General features: G+C 47.4%; 1 protein-coding gene across 2 annotated transcripts in view; it reads right to left on the bottom strand.

Annotated features, from left to right (window-relative positions):
• LOC134984714 (zinc finger protein ZFP2-like) overlaps positions 1 to 16,412 on the bottom strand; it is a 47,862-nt gene extending 31,450 nt beyond the window's left edge. For both annotated transcript variants that reach the window (XM_063950225.1, XM_063950226.1), the window contains exons 1-5: positions 16,336 to 16,412; positions 15,238 to 15,269; positions 10,757 to 10,835; positions 10,540 to 10,637; positions 9,934 to 10,381 (exon numbers count right to left, since the gene is read on the bottom strand). In XM_063950225.1, the coding sequence (XP_063806295.1) occupies positions 9,934 to 10,381; positions 10,540 to 10,637; positions 10,757 to 10,790 (580 nt within the window). In that variant the 5' untranslated portion in view covers positions 10,791 to 10,835; positions 15,238 to 15,269; positions 16,336 to 16,412. The remainder of the gene's footprint in view (positions 1 to 9,933; positions 10,382 to 10,539; positions 10,638 to 10,756; positions 10,836 to 15,237; positions 15,270 to 16,335) is intronic.
• Between the last annotated feature and the right edge of the window lie 859 nt (positions 16,413 to 17,271).

Below are 17,271 nucleotides of genomic sequence, written 5' to 3'. Positions count from 1 at the left end.
CCATTCTTGGTATCCTTCTGTTTCTTAAGATCCGGGTTTCAATAGCCACGCCATTAAATGCAGCCTGTGCAGGTGTGGGTGTTTGAACAGTCCCTGAGATAGCAGGTCCTACCTCTGAGGTAACCGCCAAGGATCTTCCACTAGTAACCCTCGCAGGTCTGAGTACCAACTCCTGCGGGGCCAATCTAGTGTGATTAGAAATGCCCACACTCGTTCTCGTTTCAACCGTTTCAGAACCCTGGGTATGAGTGGGAAAGGTGGAAAAATGTAAATCCTCCTGTAACACCAAGGAAGTGTTAATGCGTCCACTCCTTCTGCTGCTGGATCTTTTATCCTGGGATATTGACCACATCTCCTCACCACCATTTCGAAAATCCGTGGATGCAGGCACCACTCTCCCGGATGCATGTCCTGGCGGCTGAGATAATCTGCTTCCCAGTTTTCCACACCTGGAATGAACACTGCCGAGAGAATGATGTTTCGCCTTTCTGCCCACAAAAAGATCTTTGTGGCTTCCTTTAACGCCATCCTCCTTGATGGTTTATGTAAGCAGTCATCGTGACATTGTTCGACTGTATCTTTAAGTGTTGACCCATGACTAGGTCTGCGGCTCAGAGAAGCACATTGTAAACTGCTCTCAGTTCGAGAATGTTTATGGGTAGGCTGCTCTCCTGTAACGTCCATCCTTTTTGTCCATGGATACCATGACCCCTCCATGTTCTAAACCCACAATAACTGACTGGAATTATTCCATCTTGAATCTGCAAACCGTTAGGAATTTGTTCCACTAGGACGGCACCCCAACCTCTGAGACTGGCGTCCGTTGTCAGGATCCTCCAATCCCAAATGCCGAATCTCTTGCCTGCTGCAAGATTCTTGTGCAACGACCACCAAATCAAGTAGGTTCGTATGCGTGGTGGAAGCTGGATTCTTCAATGTAGAAGCCAGTGCGAACCTGCTCCCTGAGCAATGAGTTTCATCTGGAATGGTCCGGAATGAAGTCCTCCATACCAGAGAGCTGCGAATGACGCCACCCTCTTCTTGAGAAGTAGCACAGAGGTGGAGGTGGATCCTGGATCTAGTTCTCTGGTAGGAATACTCTTAATTGTATCGTGTCCAAGATGAGATCGAGGAAATGAATCCGTTGAGTTGGCATGAGGTTGGATTTCTGGAAGTTCACAATCCACCCATGTTGAATGAGAAATTGATGAGATGTCGAAGCATCCTTTATCAGCTGTTTCTGAGATGGGCCTTGATCAGTAGATTGTCTAGATAAGGTATGATCGTGACCCCTGTCTCAATCTTGTCACCACTATTGCTATGATCTTTATAAAGATTCTTGGGGCTGATGAGGGGTTCAAATCGGGATATGAAGGTATTTTGCACTACCAAAAGTTTTGAATAAAATCCCGTTCCTCATTGAGGATCTGGGACTGGAGACTTAACCCTTTGTATGCAGGAGTCTTTGAAGTTGCCTCCTGTAACGCTCCTGCTCGCAATGGGCAGCTAGGCCCTCATGCTGCAAATAAATGGACTGTGTGGACGCTCTTTTCTGGTGTCGACTATGAACGACCTCTACCTCTGGTTCCACGAGTCTGTTGCTCCAAAACCTATTCTGGCTCGGTACGACAGCGATCGAATGAATTTAAACACTGGTCCCGAGCAACCTTCTATAACGTGTGATGTTGTGCTCGAGTAAGAAGTAGGTAGAAAGGTAGATGTTACTGCAGTTGCCTGCGAAATCCACTTGTCTAACTCATCAAACATCATCTAACCCCCAAATGGAATAGCCTCTACTCTCTATAAAAGAAGGGTAGCGGCGGAGGAGCTGTGCTGCTAGCTACCAGGGCTTAAGTTATAAGGCAGCAGCGTATGAGAAGCCGCTGCTGCTCGTTCCCCCGTCATCTTTTCCAGCCCTCCGCGCCCTCGTACTAGCACCGACGGTGGGAGGAAGTGTGCGGGGGATATAGCCCGGGTCCCGGCGAGTGCAGGAAAAGCTGCGGCTGCAGCCATGTGTTATGCACACCAGTGCCTGCAGGAATGTACAGGTGTCAGAACTGTTATGCACTCCAGTGCCTGCAGGAATGTACTGGTGTCTGAACAGATAGGTATGCAAAACAAATGAACTCATAGACAGACTGGGAAATATGACATTACGTACACAGAAGGTGATAGGGTAACAAAATACACACAAAGTGAACAGAGAAGCCCAGAGGCTAAGGAACTGGGTGTCTCCCTAGTATTAGTAATGCTCAGATGGGAAAAGCAAGATGTTGTGATTTAATACGTAGAGAACCCGAAATGATGTTGCTAAGGGCAACAGCAAAACCCTAAAGGGTTACCAACGGGTGTGGCGGTAAACTCCTTGGTCAGAGATGGAATGATAGACACAAGGAGAGTCTCCACAATCCTAATTCTCACTTGCAGTGCACAGGTTCAGCTTACTGCCACTAAGCTGACACCTGACACCTTGCACAGTGAGACAGGATTTATGCAGGCAAGTCTTAGAATACAGCCGCAAACTTGCTAAGTTCACAGAGTAGTAAAAGAACCCCAGCAAGCTAAACGACTGACTCCAGTCTTACTGCTAGGTCTGGGTTGGCAGAGTGTAGTACCAAATCCCCAGGCCTATTTGCAGTAAGCAACAACAAATACAAAGCTACACAGTACTGGCTAACTTTCAGAAACTGACTAACCAACAAAGATTTAGCAGCATCTGCTTAACCTGGGAAGAGGCCTTATAAAGCAGGTGCTGTCCACGCCCCACTCTGACCTCACAGACTGTGAGCACAAAAACCAGCACCGGATCCCCTGCCGTGCACAGAGCCTATAACCACTGCACAGCAAAAGACCCGAACCGGAGTATCAGCTGCGCTCAGGTTACTCCACTAGCACTTGTCTCCCGGTTGCCATGACGACGTGGCAGCACAGGGCAGGAGACCCTAACAGTACCCCCCCTCTGACGAGGGGTCAAAGAACCCCTACCACCGGGTTTATCGGGGAACTGCGAGAAGAAAGAGCGTATCAGTCTGGGGGCATGAAGATCACAACTGCGCACCCACGACCGCTCCTCCGGGCCATACCCCTTCCAGTGCACCAAAAATGACAGCCGACCCCGAACCACCTTGGAGTCAAGAATCCTTTCAACAACAAACTCCCTCTGGCCACGTATCAGAAGAGGGGAAGGTCTTCCACTGGAAGAAGGATTACTAATCGCCCGTTTTAAAAGGGAACAATGAAATGTTTTATTGATACCCAAAGAACGGGGCAGATCTAACTGAAATGCCACCGGATTGATAACCCTGGTGATCTTATAAGGGCCGATGAACCGGGGTCCTAACTTATGAGATGGCTGTCTCAACTTCAAATTCTTGGTAGACAACCAGACGAAGTCTCCTAATTTGAAGCTGCAGGGTCTTTTCCGCTTATTAAAAACCCTTTTGGTCACTAATGACACAGACACAAGGGCTTTCTTCACTTTCCGCCAAATACCTCTAAGGACCGAAACCACAGAGGAACCACCAGGCGTGGAGTCCAGGGGGTCAAAAGAATTGGCCTTAGGATGATGCCCATACACACAAAGGAAGGGAGAGATCCCTGTAGCAGAGTGAGCCGCGTTGTTATAGGCAAACTCCGCCATGGACAGATGAGCAAACCAGTCAGTCTGACACTTGGAGACATAACACCTGAGGAACTGCTCCAAGGACTGGTTCACCCTTTCAGTCTGCCCATTAGACTGCGGATGGTAGCCTGACGACAAGCTGACAGAAATCTGGAGATCGGAACAAAATGCCCTCCAGAATTTGGCCACAAACTGGGATCCGCGGTCAGAGACCACATCAAGTGGCAACCCGTGGAGACGCACAACATGCAGCATAAATAATTCATACAGGCATCTGGCCGATGGCAGCCCAACCAGTGGAACAAAGTGCGCCATCTTCGAAAACCTGTCAACGACAACCCAGATGGCTGTCATCCCCGAAGATTTGGGCAAGTCCACCACAAAATCCATTGAAATGTGGGTCCATGGCTTAGATGGGATAGAGAGTGGATGTAATGGGCCAACAGGAACCCCTCTAGGAGTCTTATTTTGGGCACAGATGTCACATGCCCGAACCCACTGATCCACATCCTTAGCCACCGAGGGCCACCACACCGCCCTAGATAGCATCTCCCGAGTTCTGGCAATACCCGGGTGACCTGCCGACTTCTTGGCATGGAATTCCAGGAACACTCACTGTCTTAACCTAGGAGGCACAAACAAAAGACCTACCGGAAGGTCTGGAGGAGCCTGCTCCTGTGCTCTAAGGACTAATGATAAGAGGTCCTGGGTAATGCCCACTTTAATACATGATGGGGACACAATGGGCAACGGCTCCTCGGTGGTCTCCTGGATTGGAGCAAAACTCTGCGAGAGCGCATCAGCCTTGATGTTTTTTGACCCAGGGCGATATGCTATTAAAAAATTAAAGCGAGCAAAAAACAAAGCCCATCGTGCCTGCCTGGCATTGAGACGCTTCGCTGACTCTAAATATGCCAGATTCTTATGGTCGGTGAGAATTGAGACCACAAACTTAGCCCCCTCAAGCCAGTGTCTCCACTCCTCGAGTGCATCCTTAATAGCCAGCAATTCCCAGTTACCCACGTCATAATTCATCTCGGCAGGCGGAAATTTACGGGAAAAGTAAGCACAGGGATGAAGGCGATTATCAGACACTCCCATCTGAGAAAGCACTGCCCCAATACCCATCTCAGAGGCATCCACCTCCACCACAAAAGGATGCTCTGGATCTGGGTGTCGCAGCACCTTGGCCGATACAAATGCCCTTTTGAGACGGGCAAAAGCCGCTTTAGCCTCACAAGACCAGTGAGCAACATCCGCCCCTTTCTTAGTGAGTGCCACCAAGGGCGCCACTATAGACGAAAATCCAGCGATAAATCGTCTATAAAAATTCGCAAAGCCCAGGAAACGCTGAAGCGCCTTCAAACTAGTGGGCTGCACCCAATCCAGGACTGCCTGTACCTTGGAACCCTCCATTTGGAAACCTTCTGGGGAGATAATATATCCTAGAAATGCGATTTGCTGAACTTCAAATTCGCACTTCTCCAGCTTCGCCCCAAGCCGGTGATCTCTGAGTTTCTGGAGGACTAAGCGTACATGCTTCCGATGTTCCTCCAGGGAATGGGAGAAGATTAGGATGTCATCTAAGTATACAACTAAGAATCTATCCAAATATTCCCTGAGCACATCATTCATGAAATCCTGGAAGACTGCTGGGGCATTACAGAGCCCAAAAGGCATCACCAAATATTCATAATGCCCTGAGTGGGTATTAAAGGCAGTCTTCCATTCATCCCCCTCTCTTATTCGGATTAGATTGTACGCACCGCGTAGGTCAATCTTGGAAAAAATGGTGGCAGTACGAAGCTGGTCAAACAAGACCGAAATGAGAGGCAATGGGTATGAGTTTTTAATCGTGATATGGTTCAATTCCCTGAAGTCGATGCAGGGTCGCAACGAACCGTCCTTTTTACCCACAAAGAAGAACCCCGACCCAACTGGAGACTGTGAAGGTCTGATAAATCCCTTAGCCAAGTTCTCCTGAATGTACTCTGCCATAGCCTGAGTCTCAGGACGTGACAGGGAGTACAACCTGCTCTTGGGAAGCTTAGCATTTGGCAACAAATCAATGGCACAGTCATAGGGGCGATGGGGAGGTAGTACGTCTGCAACTTTTTTGGAGAACACGTCCGCAAAATCTGCATAACACCCTGGCAATCCTGGCAAACTTAGCTGCGAGAGCCTGACTGGAAGGCTCAAGCAACTCCTGAAACAATCAGTACCCCAACTAAGAATCTCCCCAGAGACCCAGTCAAATTGAGGATTGTGGGCCCTTAACCAGGGTAACCCCAACACCAATGGGGCAAAAGTACAGACAGTCACATAAAAAGACAATTTTTCAGAGTGTGTGGCTCCAATAAACAAAGAAATCTGGCTAGTGCAAGAGGTAATTTTACCTTGGGATAATGGTTCCCCGTTTAACCCACAAATCTCAATTTCCAAAGCCAAGGGTACTAAGGGAACAGAGTGTTTCAGGGCGAATTGGCGATCCATAAAAACCACGTCGGCCCCACTGTCCACAAAGGCCTCAGTCTTGACAGTTTGACCGAGGATCTTCAAGGTCAGCGGAATGATAAAATTCTTCTTGGGAAATTCTGACTTCTGGCATGACAGGATATTTCCAATCACCCTCAGGCCCTGAAGTTTTCCGGCTTTTCTAGGCATGATACTACCACATGACCTTTATTCCCACAGTACAAACACAACCCCTGCTGTCTCCTCCGCGTCTTCTCACGCGAGGAGAGGCGGGTAGCCCCAATCTGCATAGGCTCCTCGGAAAATTCCTCAGAGTCTGAGGTTCCCTTGGAAAAGAAGGAAACCTCAGTCTCCCTTTCAAGCCTACGCTCTCTCAGCCGTCTATCCACCCGGATGGATAACTGCATGAGCTGATCCAAGCTATCAGGCAAGGGATATTGTACCAGTTGGTCCTTTATCTGGTTAGAAAGACCTCTTCGGTACTGGTGTCTCAGGGCTGGGTCATTCCACTGGGTATCATGGGCCAACCTCCGAAACTCCGTACAGTAAACTTCAACTGGCCTTCGCCCTTGCTTAAGGATCGAAATCTGAGCCTCGGCTGAGGCCGTCTTGTCAGGGTCATCATACAACATGCCCAGTGGCGTAAAAAAAGCATCAACACTTTTAAGCGACGGACAGTCAGGCTGCAACCCATATGCCCAGACCTGTGGGTCTCCTTGTAGCAAGGAAATCACTATGCCCACCCGCTGAATCTCCGACCCAGAAGACTGAGGCCTAAGCCGGAAGTATAGCTTGAAGCTCTCCTTGAAACAAAAGAACTGCGAGCGATCTCCAGAAAAACGATCCGGGAGATTTACTTTCGGCTCCTTAACCCCTGAAGGTGCTGCTGCTGCGGGAGCTCCGCCAGCGGCCTGGGAGATGTGCATTTTAATGGACAAATCATTAAATTGTCGAGTCAGGACCTGCACCTGATCGACCACCTGTTGCAACGTATTTTGAGGGGTATGCTCCATATTCCCACAAAATTTCAACAGGAGTACTAGGCTGCTGAATATGTTATGCACACCAGTGCCTGCAGGAATGTACAGGTGTCAGAACTGTTATGCACTCCAGTGCCTGCAGGAATGTACTGGTGTCTGAACAGATAGGTATGCAAAACAAATGAACTCACAGACAGACTGGGAAATATGACACTACGTACACAGAAGGTGATAGGGTAACAAAATACACACAAAGTGAACAGAGAAGCCCAGAGGCTAAGGAACTGGGTGTCTCCCTAGTATTAGTAATGCTCAGATGGGAAAAGCAAGATGTTGTGTTTTAATACGTAGAGAACCCGAAATGCTGTTGCTAAGGGCAACAGCAAAACCCTAAAGGGTTACCAACGGGTGTGGCAGTAAACTCCTTGGTCAGAGATGGAATGATAGACACAAGGAGAGTCTCCACAATCCTAATCCTCACTTGCAGTGCACAGGTTCAGCTTACTGCCACTAAGCTGACACCTGACACCTTGCACAGTGAGACAGGATTTATGCAGGCAAGTCTTAGAATACAGCCGCAAACTTGCTAAGTTCACAGAGTAGTAAAAAACCCCAGCAAGCTAAACGACTGACTCCAGTCTTACTGCTAGGTCTGGGTTGGCAGAGTGTAGTACCAAATCCCCAGGCCTATTTGCAGTAAGCAACAACAAATACAAAGCTACACAGTACTGGCTAACTTTCAGAAACTGACTAACCAACAAAGATTCAGCAGCATCTGCTTAACCTGAGAAGAGGCCTTATAAAGCAGGTGCTGTCCACGCCCCACTCAGACCTCACAGACTGTGAGCACAAAAACCAGCCCCGGATCCCCTGCCGTGCACAGAGCCTGTAACAACTGCACAGCAAAAGACCCGAACCGGAGTATCAGCTGCGCTCAGGTTACTCCGCTAGCACTTGTCTCCCGGTTGCCATGACGACGTGGCAGCACAGGACAGGAGACCCTAACACCATGAGAGATATGTCGTTTCAGCGGGCGGCGGGAGGGGATGCTCTTTTCAAGCACCCCGCTGTGTGTTTAAGAGGCGGCGGTATACGCTGCCGCTGACATCCACGCTGCGTCTCCCTCAGCCCTCTGTCTGTAGAGGAAGGAGGGGCGGGCAGGGGAGCTGACATGAAGCGGGAGTGTATAGCCGGCCAGGGAGTGTTTTAGACCGTTTGTTCTGTCACAGCGCCAGCGGAAGGAGGGGGCGGCGGGGAAGCTGCGCTGCTGAGTCCCAGGGCTTAGAGCCAGAAGGTAGCAGCATTGTGTGCGGTCCGCGGGAGGAAGTCTGTCAAACTGCCTCCTGGATCCATGAAGAAGCTATGGTTACCGTAAGTGTAACTGTAACTAGGGCCCCTTTACAACCAGTACTCACTGCTGACTCTGCGCTCCGGATTTACTGAGGAGAGATGCAGACCCCCTTTAGTAGGGATCATTGTCTCTCTATTCTTAAGACTTTCATCCCCCTTTACATTAGGGTAACTCAGTCTCAGTACTGAAATGGAGGAGGAGCTCCCTTCTTGTGCTGGTACCTCCTTGGCACAATTTTTCAAACTGAGGGATGTGAAGGGGGAGGAGCCGGCTGTGCAGACAATACTAATTTTTAGATTGTGCCACACCTCTGGTTGCAAGCTTCACACCCCTACTGTATAAGACTCCAGTGTCCCCTAGTGGATGAAAGAGAAAGGAGGTTTACTTCTTTCTTTCCCAACCGCTCTTCTATGCAGAAGGGAAATATCTGCTGTTTATTGAGAGATGCTCCCTGTAAGGAATATAGAAATTTGCCACTTGTAGCTGAACTTGCAAAATACCCCCACCCAATTTACATCAGTTAAACTAAAAGTCTCTCATGATTATGACTTCTCCCTTTAAAGCCATTTTAGTGATGTCCAACAATAGATTCCTGTCCAAATCCTGCCCCTGGCCAGGTGGTCTAGAGATCACCCCAATGCGAATAATGTCCTTCTCCCCGGTTTCTGTGGTGACCCAAAGGGCCTCAGATTTGTCTTCAATGTTTTGTATTAATTGAAGTAGCGTTTATGCTTTTTCCCCCACATACATGGTTACCCTTCCTCCTATACTGACCATTCTATCCTTCCTAAATAAATTGTATCCTGCTATAGCTATGTCCCAGTCATGATTCTCATTGCACCATGACTCTGTAATTGCCACAATATCCAGGTAATCCCTGGTCATTATCACAATTAGCTCTGGAATTTTGTCTCCTAAGCTCCTAGCATTTGCACACATAGCTTTAAGAATTATGTCTGTGCATCTGTTAGTAGTAGCCATGTCCAGACAGTACAAAATAAATGACAAGTTTAAAGTTGAAATTACCTGTTTGGTGATGTTGCTCTGTATTTGGTATTTGTTTTTTTAACTAATCAGGAATCACACTCTGTCCTTTACACCACGCTAAATGTAAAGATATAGTAAACCTGACCACAAATGGCCAAATAGGTCTACTATATACAAGGAGTTATTTAATACCTGCATCATCTAACAAAATGATGGTTATTTAATAAAAGGTTGCTAAACTGAGAAATTTAGATCCCATACAAATTAGACGCTCCACAAAAAACACACTACTACTTATATATGATCCCTAAAAATAAACTTCTGCTTGTTACTTTTAATAACAGTATAGTGATGTGTGTAATAACTCTCTTCATCTGATGTTTGTCATGGATAGCCTTGTGCTATAAACACCCAACTGAGAACAGGGCTGATGGCAGAGGAGGGTGTAGGATAAGAGATTGCTGTAGTGACTGAGCAATGAGAATATGTGACTTCTGTAATAAGTGTTTATTACTCACCTGTGCTGATATCTGTAGGGATCTCCTCCTCCTTACACTGCTGATCACCCCTCACATACATCTCTTCTTCTCCATCTATATCTTCTGCCTTTATATCAGTCACATACGTCTCTTCTTCTCCCTCCATATCTTCTGCCTTCATATCAGTCACATACGTCTCTTCTTCTTCCTCTATATCTTCTGCCTTTATATCAGTCACATACTTCTCTTCTTCCCTCTGTATATCTTCTGCCTTCATATCAGTCACATACTTCTCTTCTTCTCCCTTTATATCTTCTGCCTTTATATCAGTCACATACGTCTCTTCTTCTCCCTCTATATCTTCTGCCTTCATATCAGTCACACACAGCTCTTCTTCTCCCTCTATATCTTCTACCTTTATAACAGTCACATACGTCTCTTCTTCTCCATCTATATCTTCTGCCTTTATACGAGAAAGACGTTCTACCTAAATAACCCAAAAAATACAATGGCATTTGCATACTGTTTGATTAAATTGAGGTGAAACAGTATAATATCAGTGTACTATAAGACACACAGCTTCTCTAAACATCATATAGTGACAGTCACTTTGGTGTATTGGATGATACCCTAAATCCCACCTACCTGATCCTCCTGTGGGGTCCTGTGATTCTCCTCTGTACAATCCTGGGAATACAGAGGACGGGGACATCTCTCTGGGGTATCTCTGTTACTGGGTCCATCTGTAGGAGACACACAGTGACTGAGTACAGTGTATGTATGTGATTATCAGATGATGTGTGTATATAGGGGGCCCCCATACCTGCTCTCCCCTGTACAATACATGACAGTCTCCTCTTACCCAGTGATGTGAGGGGCCGGTGATTCTCCATCATCACGTCCTTGTACAGACCCCTGTGTTCCTCTATATACTCCCCCTCCTGCATGGAGACATAGACAGTGACATCCTGATACCTTATAGACACCAGACACACACAGTGATACAGTCATCACCCAGACACAGCCCCTGGTGTTACTGTATAATGTCCCATTCCCAGCAGTCACCTCTCCAGTCATCACCCGGACACATCCCCTGGTGTTACTGTATAATGTCCCATTCCCAGCAGTCACCTCTCCAGTCATCACCCAGACACATCCCCCGGTGTTACTGTATAATGCCCCATTCCCAGCAGTCACCTCTTCAGTCGTCACCCAGACACATCCCCTGGTGTTACTGTATAATGTCCCATTCCCAGCAGTCACCTCTCCAGTCATCACCCAGACACGTCCCCCGGTGTTACTGTATAATGCTCCATTCCCAGCAGTCACCTCTCCAGTCATCACCCAGACACATCCCCTGGTGTTACTGTATAATGTCCCATTCCCAGCAGTCACCTCTCCAGTCATCACCCAGACACGTCCCCTGGTGTTACTGTATAATGTCCCATTCCCAGCAGTCACTTCTCCAGTCATCACCCGGACACATCCCCTGGTGTTACTGTATAATGTCCCATTCCCAGCAGTCATCACCCGGACACATCCCCTGGTGTTACTGTATAATGTCCCTTTTCCAGCAGTCACCTCTCCAGTCATCACCCAGACACATCCCCTGGTGTTACTGTATAATGCTCCATTCCCAGCAGTCACCTCTCCAGTCATCACCCAGACACATCCCCTGGTGTTACTGTATAATGTCCCATTCCCAGCAGTCACCTCTCCAGTCATCACCCAGACACGTCCCCTGGTGTTACTGTATAATGCCCCATTCCCAGCAGTCACCTCTCCAGTCATCACCCAGACACATCCCCTGGTGTTACTGTATAATGTCCCATTCCCAGCAGTCACCTCTCCAGTCATCACCCAGAGACATCCCCCGGTGTTACTGTATAATGCCCCATTCCCGGCAGTCACCTCTCCAGTCATCACCCAGACACATCCCCTGGTGTTACTGTATAATGTACCATTCCCAGCAGTCACCACTCCACTCATCACCCAGACACATCCCCTGGTGTTACTGTATAATGTACAATTCCCAGCAATCACCTCTCCAGTCATCACCCAGACACATCCCCTGGTGTTACTGTATAATGTCCCATTCCCAGCAGTCACCTCTCCAGTCATCACCCAGAGACATCCCCCGGTGTTACTGTATAATGCCCCATTCCCGGCAGTCACCTCTCCAGTCATCACCCAGACACATCCCCTGGTGTTACTGTATAATGTACCATTCCCAGCAGTCACCACTCCACTCATCACCCAGACACATCCCCTGGTGTTACTGTATAATGTACAATTCCCAGCAATCACCTCTCCAGTCATCACCCAGACACATCCCCTGGTGTTACTGTATAATGTCCCATTCCCAGCAGTCACCTCTCCAGTCATCACCCAGACACATCCCCTGGTGTTACTGTATAATGTCCCATTCCCGGCAGTCACCTCTCCAGTCCTCACCCAGACACATCAAACGGTGTTATTGTATAATGTCCCATTCCCAGCAGTCACCTCTCCAGTCCTCACCCAGACACATCAAACGGTGTTATTGTATAATGTCCCATTCCCAGCAGTCACCTCTCCAGTCCTCACCCAGACACATCCCCAGTGCTACTGTACTCCCAAGTCTCCTCAGACCCCAGTCATGTCCCTGTATTATTACTATAGATATAAGTGACGTTATTGTGACGCTCCCAGATCCCCTCTCCTCCCCAGTCATGTCCCTGTATTATTACTATAGATATAAGTGATATCACTGTGACACTCCCGGTCCCCTCACCTCCCCAGTCATGTCCCTGTATTATTACTGTAGTACTCTAGTGAACTGAAGGCCTTGGGACACTATGAGGGGGCAAATCAATTAATGAATGTGTAGCTCTATAAGGTAATAGATATGCTGCCAACTGATGTATACCATATATGTGATAATAACTTGGATCTTTCTAGTGATCCAATAATGTATAGTGTTTATGCATGTTATTATTCTGTGCCTGCTGAAGGTGAAGGGACTCTGGTAAGCGCGCAGTGCGCGGGGGAGATCACGGAGAAGCTTCCAGAGGTCCCGTGTGCTGAGAGAGGTCACTGGGCGCGTGTAGTGGCAGTTTTGTTGGTGGGCTGACTAAGGGGAGAGAAAAAGGCTGGCGGCTGAGACAAGGGAGATTACAGGAAGGCGAGTGAGAGAGCCCCTGTGGGGGAAAGGAATTGGATGTCTCCCGCTGCGGGTGACAAGCAGTGTGTTAATTTCCCCTGGTGGACGCCGAGCAGGGACGTCCCGGTGCCTGGTTGTCACGGAGAGTGCTGGGAGGCGGAGCGCTGGCGGGGCAGGCTAGTACATGGAAGGAGATCGCAGTTCGGGCAGCAGCTACCAGGAGTTCAGCAGTAGCAGACAGTCCCCCCCCCTCCCCCCGAGGCAGAGCTGTGCCCCTCATCCCATCCAACCCGCAGGAAGACAGGAAGAGCCCGGTTGTTGGTGGAGGCGGAGTCGGGGGGAGGTCCAGACCGGGCACACTATCATTGTAAGTCCCCATATAAATACTGCTAATCTGCATACTCCCCTATCATCCTTTAACTATTAAAGTACCAGCCCCCAGCACAGTAGCACAGGGACCAGCAGCATCGGTGGATCTGAGGAGTATAAATAGCACCTCTAGAGACTCCATATCCATTAGATAATGACCAGCCGGGTACCAGTCATAAAGAGTGCGGTGGTGTATAATGATGAAAGCAGCTCGGAGAGGGCGCAGGGTCACCTAAACTTGGAAATTATACACTAGGAAGACTAAGCACCCCTCACCTATCAGAGACAGGTGCCAATAACCAGGACTTCTGTATGTTCTGGAGCCACCCCCACGGATCTACAGTGGGGCTATGCTTATACTGGGACAGGTAACACAGATCATCACCCCGCTATATGTAACGAGTAGACCACGGGTGTCAGGGATTCCAGGGTGGAGAGCTCCACGTACTACCTTCCTGTTTCAGGTTGTCTAGGAGCGCTACAATTAGATCTTCCATGGAAACCATGCTATTCATTGCCGTGAAGTAGGGATTGCTCAACAATCGTGAGGACAATTGCTCCAAGTGGAGACCCATATAACCCAGAGTACTTCTTATACACAGACACGAAAGGGCCCCAACCGTGCACGATTATAGTAAGAGAACCCGGGTGGTTTATCAAACACAGCCCCACAACTTTCTTATGGAGTCGTATGTTCTGTATTGCATGTATTACCTTATGTATAGGTGGGGTATATTATTATGTATAGGTGGGGTATATTATTGTGTATAGGTGGGGTATATTATTATGTATAGGTGGGGTATATTATTATGTATAGGAGGGGTATATTATTATGTATAGGAGGGGTATATTATTATGTATAGGAGGGGTATATTATTATGTATAGGTGGGGTATATTATTATGTGTAGGTGGGGTATATTATTATGTGTAGGTGGGGTATATTATTATGTGTAGGTGGGGTATATTATTATGTATAGGTGGGATATATTATTATGTACAGGTGGGGTATATTATTATGTACAGGTGGGGTATATTATTATGTACAGGTGGAGTATATTATTATGTACAGGTGGGGTATATTATTATGTACAGGTGGGGTATATTATTATGTATAGGTGGGGTATATAATTATGTATAGGTGGATATATTATTATGTATAGGTGGGGTATATTATTATGTATAGGTAGGATATATTATTATGTATAGGTGGAGTATATTATTATGTATAGGTGGGGTATATTATTATGTATCGGTGGGGTATATTATTATGTATAGGTGGGGTATATTATTATGTATCGGTGGGGTATATTATTATGTATCGGTGGGGTATATTATTATGTATAGGTGGGGTATATTATTATGTATAGGTGGGGTATATTATTATGTGTAGGTGGGGTATATTATTATGTATAGGTGGGGTATATTATTATGTATAGGTGGGGTATATTATTATGTATAGGTGGGGTATATTATTATGTATAGGTGGGGTATATTATTATGTATAGGTGGGGTATATTATTATGTATCGGTGGGGTATATTATTATGTATCGGTGGGGTATATTATTATGTATAGGTGGGGTATATTATTATGTATAGGTGGGGTATATTATTATGTATAGGTGGGGTATATTATTATGTATAGGAGGGGTATATTATTATGTATAGGTGGGGTATATTATTATGTATAGGTGGAGTATATTATGTACAGGTGGGGTATATTATTTTGTATAGGCGGGATATATTAGTAGAACGGTTCATGGTTTGAGTATTATATGATATAACTGTATAAGGTGGCCTATAACTTCTTACATATAAAACTAGTATACTTACCGGTGGAACTGTCTCCGTATCTGTGGAAGAGCCTGAAATCACAAAGGAAAGGTACGATAGGTAAATGTGCATAGTCCTATATGCTTACATCACATACTAATGTCATAGGCGACCACTACAGGGGTAGGGTATTTCTTAAGCGATAAGAGTATTGGGCTCTAGATAGCTTGGGTGGAGACACATTGCACATATACACTGTACCCCCAGGTAAAAGAGGGGTTACCTTACTATAGATATGTGATGTCACTGTGACACTCCCAGTTCCCCTCACCTCCCCAGTCATGTCCCTGTATTATTACTATAGATATGTGATGTCACTGTATAATAATAACAACAACAACAACAACAACAACAACAGGACACCTTAGGCTGCTCCCCCTGTATAATAATAATAATAACAACAGGACACCACAGGCTGCTCCCTCTGTATAATAATAACAGGACACCACAGGCCGCTCCCTCTGTATAATAATAACAGGACACCACAGGCCGCTCCCTCTGTATAATAATAACAGGGCACCACATGCTGCTCCCCCTGTATAATAATAATAATAATAATAACAACAACAACAACAGGACACCTTAGGACGCTCCCCCTGTATAATAATAATAACAACAGGACACCACAGGCTGCTCCCCCTGTATAGTAATAATAACAGGACACCACAGGCTGCTCCCCCTGTATAATAATAATAACAACAGGACACCACAGGCTGCTCCCCTGTATAGTAATAATAACAGGACACCACAGGCTGCTCCCCCTGTATAGTAATAACAACAGGACACCACAGGCTGCTCCCCCTGTATAGTAATAACAACAGGACACCACAGGCTGCTCCCCCTGTATAATAATAAAAACAGGACACCACAGGCTGCTCCCCCTGTATAGTAATAATAACAGGACACCACAGGCTGCTCCCCCTGTATAATAATAATATTAGGACACCACAGGCTGCTCCCCTGTATAATAATAATATTAAGACACCACAGGCTGCTCTCCTGTACAATAATAACAGGACACCACAGGCTGCTCCCCCAGTATAATAATAATAACAGGACACCACAGGCTGCTCCCCCTGTATAGTAAGACGTCATTACCTGATCTCCACGGACACTGGGAGTCTGCAACAGTCGATGAAAACTCACTTCCTGTATGTGGACCGCACAATACGGAAGTAAGCTGGAACGCACAGTCCGGAAGTAGGGCATGATTGGCACAGGCTGCTTATTGGTTACTGGCCCCTCCCCTCCTTCAACCCGCCCACAGCCCCGCTCTCTGCTAATGAATATTAACATACATGTCCTCAGTGCAGGAGGCCGGCGGCCATTTTCTTGTAGACCAGTCCGGCAGCAGCAATAGGTTCCCTGGCCGTGTAGTGACGTCAGGAGCCGCGGCCATTTTCCCCTTGTCTGAGCTCCGCTTTCCTTCTATCATTCCCACAAGGCAGCAGGAGCAGAGAGCAGCAGGTAATGATATTATTATTATTATTCTATAGGCTGAGCAGCTCTGGTGTCAGGTTCTGTACTACAGGGGGAGCAGCCTCTGGTGCCTTGTTATAGTGCAGCTGGAGCAGCCTCTGGTGCTGCATTATCCCTGTACAGGTGGCTGACACTCTAGTGACCTATTGCTGTAATACAGGTGGCGCAGACCCCGCCGTTACCGTAATACAGGTGGCGCAGACCCTGCCGTTACCGTAATACAGGTTGCGCAGTCCCCTCCATTACCGTAATACAGGTGGCGCAGACCCCGCCGTTACCGTAATACAGCTGGCGCAGACCCTGCCGTTACCGTAATACAGGTGGCGCAGACCCCGCCGTTACCGTCATACAGGTGGCGCACACCCCGCCGTTACCATAATACAGGTGGCGCACACCCCGCCATTACCGTAATACAGGTGGCGCAGACCCCGCCGTTACCATAATACAGGTGGCGCACACCCCGCCGTTACCATAATACAGGTGGCGCACACCCCGCCATTACCGTAATACAGGTGGCGCACACCCCGCCATTACCTTAATACAGGTGGAGCAGAC

Source organism: Pseudophryne corroboree (genome assembly GCF_028390025.1).
Source record: "Pseudophryne corroboree isolate aPseCor3 chromosome 3 unlocalized genomic scaffold, aPseCor3.hap2 SUPER_3_unloc_76, whole genome shotgun sequence".
NCBI lineage: Eukaryota > Metazoa > Chordata > Amphibia > Anura > Myobatrachidae > Pseudophryne > Pseudophryne corroboree.
This window is presented reverse-complemented; position numbering and strand designations above follow the sequence as displayed.